Source organism: Zerene cesonia, chromosome 14 (genome assembly GCF_012273895.1).
Source record: "Zerene cesonia ecotype Mississippi chromosome 14, Zerene_cesonia_1.1, whole genome shotgun sequence".
Taxonomy (NCBI): domain Eukaryota; kingdom Metazoa; phylum Arthropoda; class Insecta; order Lepidoptera; family Pieridae; genus Zerene; species Zerene cesonia.
Genome location: NC_052115.1, coordinates 1,700,201 through 1,720,354, shown reverse-complemented (window position 1 = coordinate 1,720,354; position 20,154 = coordinate 1,700,201). Strand labels below are relative to the sequence as shown.

Genomic DNA, 20,154 nt, shown 5'->3' with positions numbered 1-20,154 from the left:
TTTAATAGATCAATCTTCAAAAACGCACCACAATGAAAACGCTTGTCACCTCAAATGCGCGTTCATAAAGCCCTGTTGACACATTAACGAAGGGTTAAATACAGGCTCATTTAACCCCAAAATTGTAACCCTATTATACGTATAGCCTGTTCCACGTCCGCAAACGTCCGGGTACTTTATGTACCACATGTTTTTGAAGCTTGTACTGCAATTTAGTGTTAACCTACCGGCCTGTGTGACCATGCTGTGTTATTTTTGTGGATATTTTCCCGTGCAATTTATTTTCTGCGCTGTAAACATCTGATCGTATCATAAAAAGGGTTGGACATTAACGAGGGTGACTTAACAGAAACAACGTTTTATCGTTCAGTGCTATAAAATGTTCGAGCAATCGCAATGTTAACTATCCTACTAATATACTACTAATATTATAAATGCGAAGGTTTGTAAGGATGTGTGTGTGTTAGTTGCTCTTTCACGCAAAAACTACTGAACAGATTGCAATGAAATTTGGTACGTAGACAGCTGGACATCTTTAATAACACATAGGCAACTTTTTATCCCGATATTCATAAGGGATACGGACTTACGCGGGTGAAACCGCGGGGCGCAGCTAGTATTGTATAAAGAGTCGATTTCAAATGATAATGGCGTTTGAATTTAGTACTATTATGTTAAGATTACAAGAGCCTTCTCCTCTAGTATGGAACGATAACTTATTGTGATAATTATCATTGTAGATTATATATCTACTAGCTGCGCCCCGCGGTTTCACCCGCGTAAGTCTGAATCACGTAGCAATATCGGGATAAAAAGTTGGCTATGGGTTATTCCAGTTATCCAGCTATCTACGTATAAAATTTCATTGCAATAGGTTCAGTAGTTTTAGCGTGAAAGAGTAACCAAACATACATACACATACTTCCATCCTCAGAAACTTTCGCATTTATAATATTAGTAGGATAATTGAATATTTCAAGGTTTACACAGCATTTTTATTGCATATCAGTTCTAAATAAGCTTCTCGTCAACTCTTTATTATTTTTACGCATTGCTATAATAAACATATATTTTTTGAGATTGTTTAAAGCAGCAATTTATCTATTTATAATAGCATTTATAAATAAATATTTCAGTTATTTATGAAAGCAAATTATGTAAAAAATATCAGTGTAGTTGCAGACAGGAGTTGTAAGCACATGGATAGATATTATAAATGCGCACTAACGTATAGACTAAACATTAAGATTAAGAAAAGCAAGGATGCGCTATGGATTGCGCAGTAGGTTAGGAAGTTCACGGACGAACTGTAACCAGCTCTCATGGTCCCTTCAAAGCGGCTCGACGGAACACAGTGGGGTCTTGGTCAGAACGAATCCGACATAACCCACGGCTCTTACTCCGAGGGATGTGGATATCTATGCAAGATTTCCCCACTAAACTAACGGAAACTAATCTAAGGGGAATGAATCTTTTTTTTTATGTCATAGCGGGCAGCTGAGCTGGTGGTTCGCCTGATGGTAAGCGATCACCACCGCCCATGAACATACGCAATGGTAGGACCTCTGCGAATGCGCTGCCCGCTTTTTTTGGGGTAAGGGAAAAGGAATGGATTAACGACTGGAAAGAAGGAATGGACTGGGACGGGTGAGGAAAAGGAAACGGGCCTCCGGCTCCCCCACTCACCGTACGAAACACAGTGGCATGCCACTATTTCACGCCGGTTTTCTGTGGGGGTGTGGTACTTCCCCGGTGCGAGCTGGCCCAATTCGTGCCGAACGGGAACTTTGCCGGTTACCTCGAGTCTGTCACGTTTTCCTTCGGGCGAAACGGGGCCGTTAAGCTAGCAAACATAAATAATACTTATGACGTTAAAAAACCATCTCAGAAAGCTAAAAACCATAGCCATCGTTAAATATTGCAATTTCCGTCAAGCATGCCTCGCGTCCCAGGTGGTCCCTATAAACATATTATTCTCCATTAACAAATTATTAACTCTATAGTCTATGACGCAATAACCCTTTCGTGTTTATTAATTACGTGTATGCTCATCAGAAAAGTCGATTATTTTAATTATATAAGCAAATTGAAGGCTCTTTAGTATATATGTTAAAAAGGCTGGCTGACTGATTTAACGCTCAAACTATTGGGAACTTGAAATATATTAAATTAATAAATCGTTTTGTTTGGTACATCGGTTAGGCGCTAACGTGCCGTGAGGCCCTGGGTTTTGTTCTGAGTGGGGACTATACAAAAAAATGTCACGGTCCGGTAGGACACAGAAGGTCTGATATGATACCCAGAAGGGGTCATGGAACCGACTCTCCGACGACCTTTTTTAACCGACTTCTAAAAAAGGAACACTTAATTCAATGGTCATGAACTGCATTTGAAAACCATGCAAAAATTTACAAAGATTTCGAATGATATCTGTACTTGTACCTATCCCTTAAAAAATCACACCGTTTTTCGGAACGTCGGTTACAGACGTTTCTAATCAAGTTTAAGATCTAGAACGTGAAATACAGATTAAGTAAAGCCTCTAAGTAAATAAGCTAGCAAATCGGCGAAATACTACAGTAACGTAATTAGTAAATAACTCTTAATTGGCCTAACTCTGCCAAATTTCGGGAATACCGGCGTTGGCCTGTGTGCAAATTGCAATTAGAAATTGCGATTATATAGTCTGTGGTTAGAGTCGAAGTTTTTATTTACTATCCTCACTATTCCTGCTTCCTTTGTCTTTGGGAACATTACCCTCTTTCTGTCAAAGTGAGACAAAAGATCTAGGTTACGATATCACATAGTGATAAATTTATCTTTTTAGGCAAAGGATAGGGGTTACAATTAGGATATTATTTTCTTAATGCAAAGCTAATCTTTAGCTGTATGTTTGTTCGTAACGATCATTTAGACTCGATTTGACTCACATTGAGTAGACATATTTAATTCAGACTTTGTACACTTACCAAGAATCGGTTACAATATATTAATTTTTATATGTGGTAGTCGAGCACGCTTCGGCACGAATTGGGCCAGCTCGCACCGGGAAAGTACCACACCCCCACAGAAGACCGGCGTGAGCGTCTGCTGTGTTTCGTTCGGTGAGTGGGGGAGCCGGAGGCCCATATCCTTTTCCTTCCCCTTCCCAGTCCTTTCCTTTATTCCTCTCGCCAATCCTTTCTTAATCCCTCCCAATTTAAAGTCGGTAATCCATTCGTAAGGTTTGTAATCGACTTTACGCCTCTACAAATGTTCATGGGCGGTGGTAGCGCTTACCATCAGGTGTCTCACCAGCTCCATTGCTGACTGTGACATAAAAAAAAAAATCTTGAGTTTTTCTTATTATGCTGATTAGAATCGGCAGGATTAAATAATGTACTTACGTATCGTAATTCTGGTTTTAATGAGAGAGAAAATTTAGTTGCATCTATTATAAAACCGTGTTTTAGTTTTTTAAATTATTATGTTTTTATTTGTGTGCCCGCGTAGGGTCAAGGGTTATATTTACGCATGTTTTTATGAGTGTGTGTGCAAATACATGTGTGAGAGAGCGACATACTTTTTGGATATTGGACAGGAAATAAATTATAAACCTATGGAATCTCATCAAAATTCGTATCACCAAGGGCGCAAAATAAATTTATTGACAAAATAAATAAAAACATAAATATGGTATAAGTGAAATACCCAGCGTGTGGGTGTAAAATGAATCATACCATATTAAATAGAGCTCTTGTAGCTTCAACATTAAAATTAGTCTAATACATGTTTGGATGGAATCCAAATGACGCCAATAAAACAGCTACTTGAGAGTGGAATTCGCGCCAATGCTGTTATTTTGTATCGGCTGTATTAAATTACACTACAATATTACAAATTGTGTAAAGAAATAATTAAATCACATAAAAATAATAATTATTTAACTATTGTATTTTCTTGTGTTTGATTTTGCGCGAGTATTATACATTTAGAAATTAAAAACTTTTTAACGGATTTTAAAGATGGAGGTAGTTCACAAACAACATTGTTTGTATGACCTTCAAGACATGTAATATCTCAGTCTCCCCGTGACCAAGTGAACTGTAAAGTGTTCGAAACGTCGGGTTAATAATATAATGAATAAATCGCGTTTAAAATCGGTTAAAAAGTTTTTAATTTCTAAATATTTAACTATTACCTACTGTAAACCAAATTCCCTGAAAGAAATTTACTACGCAATACATAATTAATCTTCAATACGTATTTCTACAATGAGACCAAATGACTAAAATTTCCTATCAAACATAATAAGAAACATTCAATCGGTTGGAAACGCTCGGAGTAATATAGTAACAGAATAAAAAAGACATACATATATACATGTACATATTTTTTTTATTTTATGCCATCGTCGGCAATGGAGCTGGTTGGTCGTCTGATGGTAAGCGCTATCACTACCCATAAATATTTGGAGAGGCGTAAGGTCGATTGCAGGCGTTACGCAGTACGCTTCTGCAAATGCATTGCCGATTATAAATTGGAATGGGATTAAAAAAGATTGAAGATTGCAAAAAAGAAAGAGAAACCTCTCTTTTGGGAACGTCGTTGGTAAACAAATTATAAATTTGCAATTAGACATACACCTCTATAATGATTTTTAATAAAATATTGCTGTACTTCCAATAAGATATAGGAAAAACAAAAGAAAACTACCCAGGTTATTGGAAAAATCTGGAAAAACTCACCGTTAATTTATGTATGAAATTTTCTCAGTAAAGAACGATACGAGGTCAGCTGGTATAAAACTCTAACACTATGAATATACTTTTTAAATTTACAGGCTAATAGCGCGCTCGTATAATGTAAAAAATATTATTTTAGATTACATTAACATATTATTGTAGTGTTAATTTTAACGTTTGTCACTTATATTATACTAGCTGTTCGCCCCGGCTTCGGCAGTGGTACATATATAACCTATGTCTCTCAGTGAAGTTGCAGCTTTCTAATGATGAAAGAATTTTTAAAATCGGTCCAGTAGTTTCGGAGTTTATCCATTACAAGCAAACAAACAAAACAAATTCTGACTCTTTATACTATTAGTATAGAAAGAGGAAACTATATTTTTGTATGTGTGTATGGTTTTTACGCTATTTTAAATAATATTTCGCCATTAGAGCTGCAGCTTTACTGAGTAACATAGGCTATATATGTAGATACCACGGGGAAGCCAGGGCGAACAGCAAGTCTAGGTATTATAAGTTAAAAGTGTTAAGGAAAGTAGAATTCAATTTTCATAGTTCATATCTTTTATATTATCATCATCAATCTATACCTATACTTTCTCACTGCTGGGACACAGACCTCCTACGAGTACTCAGACCATAATCCACGACGTTGGTCGAGTGATAAAAGATAAATTTAAAAATGTTTATTTAGCAATTATTAATGTTATAAATTATTTATGTTTAATTTGCAAGTAAGTCCGATGCTCTCGCCAGCCACTACGTTTTTCTCATTTCTTTTGCTAGTTATTTACTAGTTCGAAAGGCAATAAACAATATAAGAATAATGATCATTACATAGGTACAAAGACAATTTACCGAATAAATGTTTTTGTTATAAACGTTTTTTTATGCAAAATTAATGAAAGGAAAGTTTTGAGTAAACAGGAAAAATATGTAGAAATCGTATAACTGAGAAACATAATTGGTTTTAATACAAAAAATTCATACAATAATAGAAGGATTCTTTAAACCCATGCATTATTTGTGATTCGTACTACCGTAATTAATTGATTTTTGTTTATGCCAAATGCAAAAATAGTTGAATAAGTTTTGATAAATATAAGATAAAATTGGTAATAAAATAGAAAATAAGAAAATGAATATTTATTATATTCGTTCATTAATCACGCTAACAACCTCTCAATCTTGATTTGTACAATTTTGTTTGACCAAAATAAGAACTTACTTTAACCCCTACTCATCTTGAAATAACATTTAATATTATGCTCCTTGATCTATATAAATACAAATAATTTTCAAACATTATTTAACATTAAATCCGGCCAGTTCTTAAGTAAATTATTTACATCCCATCTAATTAAAACATCGTCTTTCGAGCTCCATTAAGCTTATACATTAGTTTCTTTCCGTTTAAAAAGTCCGTCAAATAAATCCTCTGAGAATTAGGTTCTCGCAAATGAGTCGGAGTGAAAATCTGTTAAGTCATTTTATATCGTTCTAACGAAACGCAGACTAAATATTCATTGCCATTTCACATAAACCATTTAATTTGTTAGACAATTTTGAAGTTTTACTATGAATAGTTACTGCATTTAATTTTTCTCGAAACATCTAAAATTGAATATTCAATGTGAATAAGCTACTCATTTTTTATAAATGTAAATTGGCGGCATTAAAGCTAAAACCAATTTACTCTCAAAGCAACGCTCGGGGTACACTTTGAGATCCAATTAGATAGATATTAGTTTAAATTTGTTACAGTGAGAGTACCTACTCAGAATCACCAGACTAGACTTGCCAGTTGAGAAATTAGGAGCGGATTTTATTTATTATTCATAACATTATTCATCATCATCAGCCCATACACGTTCCCACTGCTGGGACACAGACCTCCAATGAGAATTCAGGCCATAATTCACCACGCTGGTTAAGTGCGGGTTGGCAGATGTCACATGTCGTCGAACTTTTGATTCTTGGACATGCCGGTCTTCTCACGATGTTTTCCTTCACCTTTTTAAGCAGCGGTGATGTTATCCACATGTGCAGATAAATTGAAAAATCAATTTATTTCCTGCACGCTCGCCCGGTCTCGTACCCCGACTTATCGATTTTTGAAGTCCGAGGTTCTCACCACTGAGCCACCACTGCTTTTTACATAACATTATTGTATTGTTCGAAATATCTCATGAAATGTAGTTAAAATTCCTTATCAGTATTTTGAATTATTGCGCTTTTACTGTGCGGTATTTAATTAAAATCTGTGTTCCTTCAATCCCAATTCAAATCCTCAGTCCTTTAAATTTTGTCTTTAATATATTAGATTTGACTTACTTGTAAAGGGATTTATGAAAATACTGATCTTAAATTTTAAGATAATCTTCTTGTAATCCAAATGACCTCGCTCGCCAATTAATTCTTAAAGCTATGAAAAATATTTTCTGCATACAAGTTTCTATAGAAGTTTTCAAGAGATCTATCTAGGCTACCTAAATACTGGCCGTGTGCTACAGCTGCAGGCAATCTAGACTTTATGACTTACATCTCCATTCTGAGAGAATTGGAGCGATCTTTACTCACTTCAATATATTATGTCTTTTATAGTCTAGCATTCTATGATCTTTCATAAGAATAGAAAATCTATGTGATATAGTGAGTTGTTATGAAGAAGGAAGGAATCTAGTTGAAGGTAGTCTCTCTATCTCTCTTTTTGAGATGAGAATAGGTACTTTAGAACTTGAGAATATACCGAAAACCTTTGCCAAATGTATTTAACGGAAATTTCCTTTACTTTATGTATGAAAAACATTTAGTATCTTGGCAGAAGTCGCCCAACAAATTATTCCGCTACAATCAATACACACATACACAACAACCTACCGGTAATATAGATATGTGGGTGAAATAGGAAATGATACATTTAACATTTTATCGTAGTATATTCCTGTATATTGAGAGATGTGATTAAATGTCACATCTTTACTACATTTTTTATGTCATTGCGGGCAAATGAATTCTAGGTTCGGCTGATGGTAAGCGATCACCACCGCCATGAATTCGTAGTGCCCCTGCGACTGCGAAACCCACTTTTAAGGGCTAAAGGATAAGAACAAGTATCGATAACTCGAAAGTAGGAATGGACTGGGAAGCGTGAGGAAAAGGAAATGGACCTTCAGCTCCCCCACTCACCGTACACGATAACGAACTGGCCCAATTCAGTGAGCTCGACGCCAACATATAAAAGAAACTATATTCTCCATAACAGGCGGCAAGTTCAATGACCTAAACCTATTTCACAATACAAATACGCGGAAAAATCATCGCAAACCAAACCGCTATAAGGTTTGATAAATATTGAACAAAAAGTAAGCTTCCATCCGGGTATTTTTTGCGATAAATAAGAAGTTTACTCAACATTTTATTTTGACCCGAAAAACTGTCATTTGAACTCCACTTTGGCAAACGTCCAACCTCGCGGAGGCTCACTTTAAATCTTCCACGTAAATTTTTATTTAAACATTTAGTTAACCTGAATTAAGAAAGAGTTATTGGTTGCTTAATATAATAAAACTGGGAAAGCCTCTTCGCAATTCGTCATAGGGATTTAAAAAGCGTTGTTTTGTTTTTGGATTTTAAATATAGTGAAAGTTAATAATCACGTGCACATATTGGAAGGTTGCTCTTTATTGTAATCATTGGTCTCATGATAGTTTAACTGAAATAAAAAAAAAAATTAAAACAAATTTATCACAATTCTGAAAAGTATACTAAATAATTGATTTTTTCATTGTTATATGTAGCCGCCGATTCCAAAAACGGTTTTTATTTATTTTAAACGCTTTATTGTGGTGAAAACAGCAGAAATATATTCAATAAACACTCATGATCAAATATAAAGCAAGGAAGGCGGCCTTATCACTTACAAGTAATCTCTTCCAGACAACCAATAAAACATGTGAAAACAAAAAAAGAAGACGTAGTTAAAAGTTTGAGCAATGGATAAATAAGCAATACTATAAATACAAACACACTAATAAAAGTCATATTTTATTAAAAAACTTATAGGTTTTGCCCGCGGCTTTGAACGCGTTAATTTGGAGTAGTTTAATAGATGTTATTATACATATAAATCTTCCTCTTGAATCAATATCTATTAAAAAACTCTATCGAATCCGTTACGTAATTTTGAAGATTTAAGCATACATATGGACGTACGGACAGAGAAGGTGATTTTGTTTCATATAATGTAGTGATTAAAAAATCCTTTGACTTGTTCTGAGTAGCGTGCAATCATATTATATTATTTTCCAAATATCCAATTTTGCTCTGGTAAGAGACAAAAAATTTAAAAAAGTCGTGAAAAACTCAGCATCATGGAGAGTATAAATTTTGGATTAAAGTGATATAAAAGGCTTTTAAATTCCTCTACAGTTAAGTCAATATTTTGTGAAATATGCATCAGAAAGTCGCAAATAATACGTCAGTCTGAGCTTAGCACGATTTGCAATATTGTGATGAAATATGAGGATTTTTTTTCTACATTTGTTGGTCACTGACGTCACAGGGAGGAGCAACAACTATTTTCTATATTTTAGAAATTAAAAACTTTTTAACGGATTTTAAACGCGATTTATTCATTATATTATTAACCCGACGTTTCGAACACTTTACAGCGAGCGTGGTCACTGAGATGTTATTTCTAAATGTATAATACTCGCGTAAAATCAAACACAAGAAAATACTAATTTTCTATCTATCTAACACAAAAATAATCACGCCAATCGGTTAATCCACGAGGTTATCGAGAAAAAAAGCCTAACAGATACAAAGCCGTTGAATTGAACACCTCCATTAAAAAAAAGTCGATTAAACATATAACATCATAGAATACGAAACCCACTTAATCCAAAAGTTAAATTGGACTGCAAGAGGTCGCAAGCGCATTAGCTCCTAAATTTGATATTGAGGACAAACTTAAGTATAACCTAGGCTATTCGTAATACATAACGCCTCAGGGATTCTAGTTAAAGCCTTGCCAGTGTATGCAGAAGCTCGGGCTAGTGGCATCAACTTAAATTATAATACCATTCCTTTGGGATGCGACTAAGCGGACTCCGAGACTTTACGAGAGCATTCAATTAATATCAAATCGCAAAGTCGATAATATCAATTAAACATATCAGCAATTTATTAACTCAGCGAATGGAACATTCTAGAAATAATTCAGAAGGGCTTCTATTCGTAATGAATTGCTTTATTTTGTTCGATTTCACGAGAACATAGTCTTGTGTTTATGGTAGAATTATCTAGTGAAATACATTTGTAAGTTAAATTTTGATATAATAATATGTATATGTATATATATGTAAATTATCGTATTTATTCAAATTCAAATATAAACCATTCATTTATACATTTGAAATTATTGTTAAAACGATTTAGAACTTAAACGTGTAGACGTAAGATTCTTATTATGAAGTTTTTTTAACTGTCTATGTAAATTGTATCCACGAGAAAGGCTAGTGATCAGTATTGGAGGTATTTCATAGACCAATTTCTAACACTACGACACTCTTTTTCTCAAGACAGTCCTGAGCATGACAAAGTTCTTAAATAATAATAATTTAGACCAATAAAAATACATAGAATACATTTTTAGTGTGGGAGTCGAGCACGCTTCGGCACGAATTGGGCCACAATAACATGCTATTGTGTTTCGTACGGTGAGATGGGGAGCCGGAAGCCAATATCCTTTTCCTTACCCTTCCCAGTCCTTTCCTTTATTCCTCTCATAAATCCTTTCTTAATCCTTTCCCAATTTAAAGTCGGTAATCCATTTGTAGAGGCGTAAGGTCTGCAATTGGCATTATACCTCTCCAATTGTTAATGGGCGCTGGTTGCGCTTGCCAATAGAAAAACTATGAAAACCGCAAATGATACCCGACAAAAGAAGCAACTAAACGTGTTGCGTATTACGTTGTATATTATCTAATTTCTATAAACCTTTCCCATTTACGTATCTTTCGGAAACACAATTGTTTGTTGCGTAATTCTAGATTATAGAACAATGAATCAATTGTTTATATGAAGTACGCACAAATATGTTGAGGTAACTGTAACTTCATAATAATGACTTGGTGGCTTTTGACCTAAACTCTCACAGGACATATAGGCTGTATGATGAAATATAATGACAATTTCGTAATTTATTATGCGTCACATATCTTTTTACACCTTCAAAATCAAACATCAGATTCGTTATAATATTTGCGCAGAATAAATATCAATGTTTTGTTTCATAAGCTGGAGCGACCAGAATAGCAAGACCCATCCTAACATTCAATCGAGCGAGATCTCGAACGAAATATCGAATTTGCGGTTCTGCTTATAATGGACGACGCTATCAAGGCTACAAGCCAAGATAATAATTAGTTTATATAAAATCGTCATTAATAGTCCAGCGGTGTATTGCATGAAGTAATTGGTGAGAGAAATATGGGATATAATGGTTTTAATTTTTATATCGAGTTGTTGAAAAGTTGAAATAAACATGAGTGAAGTTGATTTGCCAGCTTTAGCCGAGAGCGGTAAGTACTATTAATTTTATATCAAAACTAGCTGCGCATCGCGGTTTCACCCACATAAGTCCGTATCCCGTAGGAATATCTGGATTAAAAGCTGTTTATATGTTATTCCAGTTGTCCAGCTATCTACGTACCAAATTTCACTGCAATCGGTTCAGTAGTTTTTGCATGAAAGAGTAACAACACACATCCTTACAAACTTTCGCATTTATGATATTAGTAGGATACTTGCGGTAGTGAACAGGCCATATAAATTATATATCAGAATATCTTTCCAAAGGATTCAGAAGAGTTCCTAGGCATTGTAACTACGCGCTTATATCGCAACTAAAGTTTTACAATATATCTGTAAGTGAAAGTAGATAAATAAGAATACGAATCGAAATAAGTACTGGACGTAATATAATAAGCATTTTTTATTAGACAGTAAGGAAATACTAGTTTTATTAATATTGGGAAAGGGGAATTTAAACCATTGTTTCAATAATAATATTATTTTATTTAGAAATTGCTGCATTCATATTTTATCATTATTTTGCGCCGGAAAGACTAACGAAATTTACTTTTAATTTAAACATAGGAACTTAACGGAAAAGAACAAAGGGTATTCAAGAGGACATTTTCGGTAACTGCTTCTGAAAAACACTAAAGAGAATTGATTTCGCAATTAGTCATACTTGCTTTAACAAAAATATCTAAACGAAAGAATAAGCAAAATAAACCATTAATTTTTAATTTAATTGAAATCCATTTTATTGTCTTACAGGATTAAGTAGTAAATTATTACAGCAAAAGCTTGCACAAAGCTTCATCAAGACGTGTATATTTTTAGAATATATTAGTTTAAAATGATGTTACATATGTTTATATACACATACAAATTGCGCGGGAAATTTTCATATAAGCTCGATTTTATCCAACAAAATATCTTTCTGGAGTCTTATTTATCGACTTTCACCTGAAATATTTCATTAAAAGATCAATGCGATATCACGATATGGGGAAGAAATATTTATGTTTATACTAAAATACCCTCGATGTCTATGGTTGTATACGCGGTATGTGTACCAAAAAATAATGCTTCCCAAACGTTTGTATGTCTATTTGTTCCGGTTAATTTCTGGAATTCTAGACCGATTTTAACGGGACTCACTTGCAGATAGCTGATTTAATAAAAGTTAGGCTGCATTTATTCCAATAGTACCAAGGGGATATTGAGATTTGAAGAAAAACTCGATACCAAGGGTAAAACCACCGGCTACTCTAAAATACGCATAGGAAAGCCAGGGAATGTTTATATCATATTTATTATATGGTAATAATGGATTATTTATGACGACTTCTGAGCAATGTAGTTAGTTTAAGAAGATAATCTATAGCAGTTTAAATACTACTTCTTCAATATCATGTTTTATCAATGATGAAAAAACTAGTAAAACATCGTATTTTTAATGTTTTTAAATCTAAATAACTGCATTGTTTAGCTGCGAACCAATCGCAAACTGGTTTTCGATAACCTACCTCTATTTTTGCAGCCATAGTTAAATAATAGGGCGAATTGCATAAATTCAATAGCGTTGAACCGTTGGCTTGTAAATTTGTTTGATATTGTTTTTTACGAATTTCATATTTAATTTTTGCAAACTTGAGTTTATCGTGTTATCAAAATAATGACTCGAGCTAGTCAAAATATAAAAAGGAATTAAGGGCATGTTAACACAAATTGAAATTAAATAGTTTGATTGGTTGTTTGATTTTTACGATATTTCCCTCAACTTAAAGGAGAATATTATAAAAGCGAAACATGTTTTATAGTCTTTGGTTTTAATATAAACACTGATTTTATTACCTACATCTTTTCTTTCTCCTGATTCTACTGAAGACGAATTCTATCCATTACCGCAGATAACATAATTTTATACTATTTGCCTATATTAAAAAGTATTTTAGAGTAATGAAGTATATTATGGAAGTAGTATTTGCTATAACAAATAATATAATACAACCAGTTTTGATAACCCTTTGGCATACAAGCGAAATTCTCTAACCAGTTTACCACCCCGTTATAAAAATTATATTATTTTTTTAAATATATAAAAACCTAGCTGTTTCCCGAGGTATCATTTGAGTCATACATGATGTTATATACCCTTCCGGCTTCAAACAGAGAATTTTTTAAATCAGACTAGTAGTAACTGTTAGCGTGTTCAAATAAAAAAATCTCTCTATCTTCGAGTCTCTTCAGTAAAGATTTTATTATCAAAAACAAAAATTTCCATTAAACTCCATCAATTAATCCCAAATTGTATCCTCTATGTGATAATTTTAATTGTAAATTGGTTCATTCATAAGTGTTTCAATAAGGCCGCTGAATATATTTGAATAATTAGCTAACGTGAGTTAGTTTAGAGTGTAATGTCATTAAATTAATAATTTTACATATTGAAATGCTATGTGAATGTTAATTTCATATTAACTAAATGGAAAAATAAAAATATCACATATATTCCTTTATGAATTTCGGGGCTACGATGCAAAACACACAAAGACATAGACATTTTAAACTTGGAATGTACATAATTTCACCCAAACAAAATAACAAAGCATTGTTTCCTTTCCATTCCATTCCATTGATTCATTTAATTGATAATGTGGATAACAAAATTATTTCTAACAACCAGATGGGTAAACAATTTCCTAATAAAACCCGATACATTTTATGAAATAAGCAGTTTATAATTTGTAAACAACATAACACCAAAACTACTCATTTAAAATAATATACTATAAACCACACTTAAGTGAAAGGATCAAGTAAATTGTCTTACTTGCTCTCATACAGACTATAGGAAAGGAAATTAACTATATTATCTAATCCTGGTGATTCCAATCAGGATAATAATATACATTGATTATAGCTTTATAACCGATATGTCATAGTAATAAAATTAGGATTAAACCTGTCCACTTAAAGTCCGCTCGATTGAGTCTAAACGAGTTACATACAAATATACAGGTAAAACTAATAAAAGCGTATTTACAAAAACCAACCAAGCTTTCAACAAATTAAAAATTATATTCGACCGCACACAGACGCTCATCTCATCGCTATGCATAAGCTAAATTTAAATAATTTTAAAAATCCTTTATATCAAGCGGCGTGTTCATTTACCCAGTCTAATTGTGTCCTAGAATCAGAATGCGTCACTTAGCTCTATATAAATCCCGGAGCGTGGAACTGAGTGAAACTTCACTTTTTAGCGGCAGCCGCTGCAAAAAATACGGGTTACCATTCTACAGCTCTCAAAATTCGTTGTGAAAATAATCGTCGATAGCTCTGAACGAGAATTGCTTAGAGCTGAACGTTCTTTATTCGGCAATTGTGTGGAAAAACCCGTTATCGTAGTGTAAACTAAGTTTTATAGATTTAGTGGATGGGAAAAATTGTGGTCGCTCCGAATGGGGCTTCGAGTGCGGTCGGTTTTGTCCAGATTTTTATATAGAATATGAGTTTATTGCGGGGAGGAATTTTCGGCTGATAGATTGAACGTGTGGAATTTAATTGGACGTATTGGTTGTGTAGGTTTGAGGTAGGCTTATAGATGTATGGAGGTTTTCGATTGGAGACGTGAAAAATAAGAGTTTTATCGTTTTGTATCGAAATTATTACTCAACTCTGTTCTTCTTATATGGGTACTTTTTAGGTATAAATTAAGAAGAGCGATGATAATCTGATTAGTCTAATAAAAAGGTAAAAGAAAATCAAAAGTTAAAACGGGTGAACTTCATAAGTGTAAACCAGAAAGATTTATCCGGTAACAGATTAAAACAATATTCAAACCATAGAGTACTTTGATTGTCTACTACTACTCTAAAATCTGAGTCAATGATCGTGATTCTGCCGCCACATCCCATCACATATAGAATTACGAATGGAAGAAAGTAAATATTCTAAAAAATGTATCCTCAACATTTCGATATAACTAATCATAATTCATAAAAGATAAAAATATACAACCTATTACAAATAGTGTACAAATAGAAATTAAAAATCTTTTTAACGGATTATAAGCGCGATTTATTTATTATATAGTGTACAAATAGTCCATTAAGTACACGCATATTACATACTCTGCCAACTGCACTAATTTTAGATACAGCCTATAACTCATAAATGAAACATCATACACACACGCTCAGTTGGTTTCCTTTTTCAGGAATACAATGTCACAATACATTCCTATTAAGTCTATTTTGTCGTTTCTATTATATTATTTTGTTTTGTTTTTAATAACGTTTAATTATCATTAAGTTAATGTATAAATCAATAGATTTAGAAGTTACTTGTAAATGATTTATGGTTACATGCAAGTAATGACTATGAAATATGCTCTTAAAATTCTTTCGAGCTGTCTATTATAATATAAACACATACCTAACCTAACTATGATTTAGATCCGTTATATATGCGCCTTGTATGACCGTATTATTGTATCAAAGTCAAACAGCATACGTTCTTTATGATTGTGCAAAATTATTTACATAATTATCATACAATATTTGATCACACGAAAGTGGTGTGATTTAACTTATATTTGATTATGATTAAAGTATACACAACACAGTAGTAAGCGCATATTTACTAAAGACTATACTAGCTATCTACACTCGGTTTTTTCCGTAATTAAAGAAAAATACAGTCTCAGGTTACCTGGATACTTCCCGATCCCGTGGGATTTCTGGGATAAAAGCTGTCATATATCCTCTCTCGGGTTTCAAACTATCTTTATATCAACCCAATCGGTTTAAGAGGTTGGTCATGAATACGAGACAGAGCATTTATAATTATTTTCAGGGTTTACTGGATACGTACTTCTCTCCCTGTATTGCTTAGCAAAACAGATACTATATGTATTTTCAAAACGAAGTTATCTTAAAATTTCTCTTCCTCCACATGTTTTTATTTAATACTAGATGACCCGGCGAATTTCGCAACGCCACTGACCTTTTTCTGAGACATTTATCCGTAATTTTTACCTTTTAAACCTTCCCTGGACTATTATGAATGGATGAAAACGAAAATTATCAAAATCGGAGCAGCCATTCTCGAGTTTTAGCGAGACTAACGAACAGCAATTGATTTATATATATAAGTTTTGAAGTTTACTCCAATTACGACTGGTTTTGAAACATACCACCTGATGAAAGATATCTTGATATCTTTTAATTTTGTAGTTGATAGAATATACAATATTACGAAACAATAGCTTTGTAGTAGTGATAAAAACCGAAGATGAAGTAATATTTTATATTATGCAACGCTGTATCAATAGACCTCTTTTCTTTATGGATTATTATAATTATTACTCCAGTAAGAAGTGGGGGAGACGTTGCAAAGCCTGTATGTTCGTAGAAAAATAACTGTTTTCCTTACAATTAATAACGTGTTTTTTAAATATTTTTTTGAATAATCATATAAGATTATGATATCAGTAAATTGCAGTAACAGTCTACTAGTCAGAAGCTTAGTCATTGTATGTTGCATCAAAATAAGTGTAGCAGTTCCAAGGACTTGTCTGCTAGACATAAACTTCCATTTCGACATTTTTTTTGGATATTTTAGTCATATGCTTGAATTTCAATTAATGATAATTGATAACGAATATATATAAATATCAAGTAGGTATTTCCATACCTACTATTATTATATTCATTATTAGATTATAAATAAATTAAGAGTTTGTTTGTTTGAATGCTCTAATCTCAGCAACTACTGGAGCGTTATCAAAAAGTTCAGCTCTGTATATTTAATTTTTAGTTTTATAACATTGAAATGCTTTATAATATATATTTTATGGTATAACGAACTGTCACTTAATATTTATTTATATAAAAACATAAAATATACTAAGCCTTCAAAGGAATATAAATGAAAGCAATCTTCCGTCTTAGTTTTTATTTTAATTATAGTAGTATTTATTTACATAATATTTAGTCAATATTTTCTTTACAGCACGACAAAGCTTATATAATCATGATAAAACATCTGTTTCGATGTGAATGCTGATAAAGAATATTTTACTCATATCAATATTTGAATTAAATACGTAATTATGGAAACACGATTAAAATAGATTCTAATTTCTATATTTGTTTGAACGTACGCAACATATATATTTGTTTAGATGTGATGTTATACCGTTATACGCAGTGCGGCTGCTAAACACGCGCTGTAAACAAAACCAGAGTGGAGATCCATTCTTTTTTAAAATATTATATAAATATTTAGTCCCGATCAAACAAATCAATTCAAATCTAAGAGAAGCGGAATTTTTTTCTCAATTACACTCAAAAAATTATTAACGAAGTTACTGGATAGATCGGACAAAATTATCAAAATACCTTCAAATTATACAGCAAATAAATAATATAGAAATACGAGAGGTCAACGTAAATTGAAATAAAATACGAGGGGTCAACGTAAATTGGACGGCCGTGGTGCATCTCAAGGACACTCCAGTCAAGACGTCTGCAAACATGTCCGCATATGCAAATTTAATGCCCAACGGTCATGAACCCTGCTGGAAAGTGTTGTGTATCATTTTTATAGGATGCCGGCAGCAATTGGTAGCTTTCATTTCGTTTTATATTGAATGCATCGTTAAGCTTGGCGCTTTAGCATTTGATGTTGTTGTTATAAATGAAATAACTCGCTTTTGTACTTCATTAATCTTTCGTTTGTACTTGTTAAATAAATAACTTTAGAATGTAAAAAATACAAATTTTGTTAACTACATGTCGAGTTTTATAGACAGGAGGTGTATAAAAGAGTGTAGTGTTAGTGTCATTAGAAAGAAAACAGTGGAATCGGGCACGAGTATTCGTCATATTATGGTAGTTTGGTTGGGTTTTTTATTAAATGTGTCTCGTCCGTCTAAATACACGCAAACTTAAAGAATGGCACAGATTCTTTAATTTTGCGTGTATTTAGACGGACGAGACTACAAGGTATATAAAAATCTATGCTAATATTATAAAGTGTCAGTGTTTGTTTGAAAACTCAGGAACTACTGCTAGTAGATAGATTAGAACATTATTTTTAAAGTTAGAAAACGAACAGTTCAGATATGAAACGCCAGATTCGTTTCATATCTAAACCTCATATGAAGCGGTTTTCGTTCTTCATCCATTAATTGCTTGAGTATCACGAACAATGCGCATACTAATAAATTTCAACTACCACAACTAATGTAACATGTTTATAATAGGTGCTTAGAAGACACATTTAATGGAGAATCATGCTAATGCGATGCTTCTAATTAATTACATGGTTCGATTGGTCTGAATAATGTATCAGCGTTCACAGACCTGCCATTCCACTGCGCAAACAATGTAGTTGGAGTACCATCTTACTCGATAAAATCAACTAATCAAACCATCTTGACACATTCCCACACAAACACGGAAGTTTTTGACATACATTCATCTGTCTGTTTGCTTAATTGATCGAACCGCTCCACAAATTAACGGATGGGGCCTACCACTACAATAGATGATCGATCCAGACATCACAAAAGACAGCATGAATACTTTCTGAGTGCTCTTAGAAAGTGGCATAGCATCGAGAGTATGATAACCTAGTTTCCAAGATTTATTGTAAGTTTGTATGGAACCAAGTTGGTTATTGCTTTTTCGTGTGTTTTGCCTATATGTTCTCGTTCTAGTACTGCAGCGTTGTAAACTAAATTGAATGGATTTACGTTTAAAATGTTTAGTTGTATTACTTGATGACTGAGAAGCCGATTGAGCCTTAATATATTGCCATGTTATGTGTTTAGTAGTTTATAGATAAAAATAATATAATGTAACATGCTTTTATTTTAAAACTACATCTACTTTCATGTTAAAGACAGATAGAATTTTACGTTAGGATACAGCAAGCGTTTCCGTAATTTCATTAATGGTATAGATCGTCCAGTAATGATCATTTAACGGGAAAAGTTTAACGTGAAACATAATTTTGAAGTGGGATAAGCATTAATGGATTCCACGAAATGGCCGGATTTCTACTTCAGCTGTGTAATTTTATACATCCTTGCCTTCATAAATGCCCTTAACAATATCTAGCGATATTTTGAATTAAAGTTTCATTATATATAATACTTTTTCGCATTGTTACAGGAAGGAATGCCAATGAAAAGATCAAGACAGCAGCGCAGGAAGTAAACCTTGCACTCAAAGAGTGCGGGTTTGGCCGCTTCCATTTGCGGCTAATACTTGCCGCATTCTTTGGCCTGGTCTCCGGAATTGTTCTGGGTAACAGTACACCGTATGTACTGTCGGAAGCAGAATGCGATTTGAACATGAATCTTCTGCAGAAGGGTATTCTGAATGCTATGCCTTTTACGGGTAGGTTATTCAGGTTTTAATGTATCTTACATACTTTTGTATGATCAAGGCATGCAGTGATATTTCTTTTAAGAAAGTCCTAGCCCCGTACTTTTCATTGGATTGAAATTATGTTGGCAATTTGGTAAGATAACGGTTTTAGAAGAAAAAGCTTATACAAATCTAAATTTAATAGTGGCATGGAAGCTTGGTATGGGGCAGCTGATAACATTTGAGGAAAATGGATTTATATTTGATTCTGAAAAAGATAAATGCTAGTAAACGTAATGTTTGCAAAGGCATTTGTGAAAGAACTAGTGAAAGTACTGGACACAATAAAATTTATAATGTCTTTGGAGAGCATCTAGTGTATGGTGTGTTAACCCTTGGCATGCCTGGTGGGCATAAGTTACACTGTATGCCTGGTGGGTCTCTCAGACCCCGATTTCAAAATA

The 20,154-nt window shown here is 33.3% G+C and overlaps 2 protein-coding genes across 2 annotated transcripts in view; one reads left to right on the top strand and one right to left on the bottom strand.

The window, feature by feature from the left end:
• Positions 1 to 20,154, bottom strand: part of LOC119831719 (hemicentin-2-like) — a 250,092-nt gene that overhangs the window by 118,665 nt on the left and 111,273 nt on the right. The gene's annotated exons all lie outside the window — the stretch shown is intronic.
• The window catches only part of LOC119831895 (synaptic vesicle glycoprotein 2B-like), a 29,367-nt gene continuing 20,490 nt past the window's right edge, over positions 11,278 to 20,154 (top strand). The window contains exons 1-2 of the mRNA XM_038355465.1: positions 11,278 to 11,314; positions 19,493 to 19,720. Of these exons, the coding sequence (XP_038211393.1) occupies positions 11,278 to 11,314; positions 19,493 to 19,720 (265 nt within the window). The remainder of the gene's footprint in view (positions 11,315 to 19,492; positions 19,721 to 20,154) is intronic.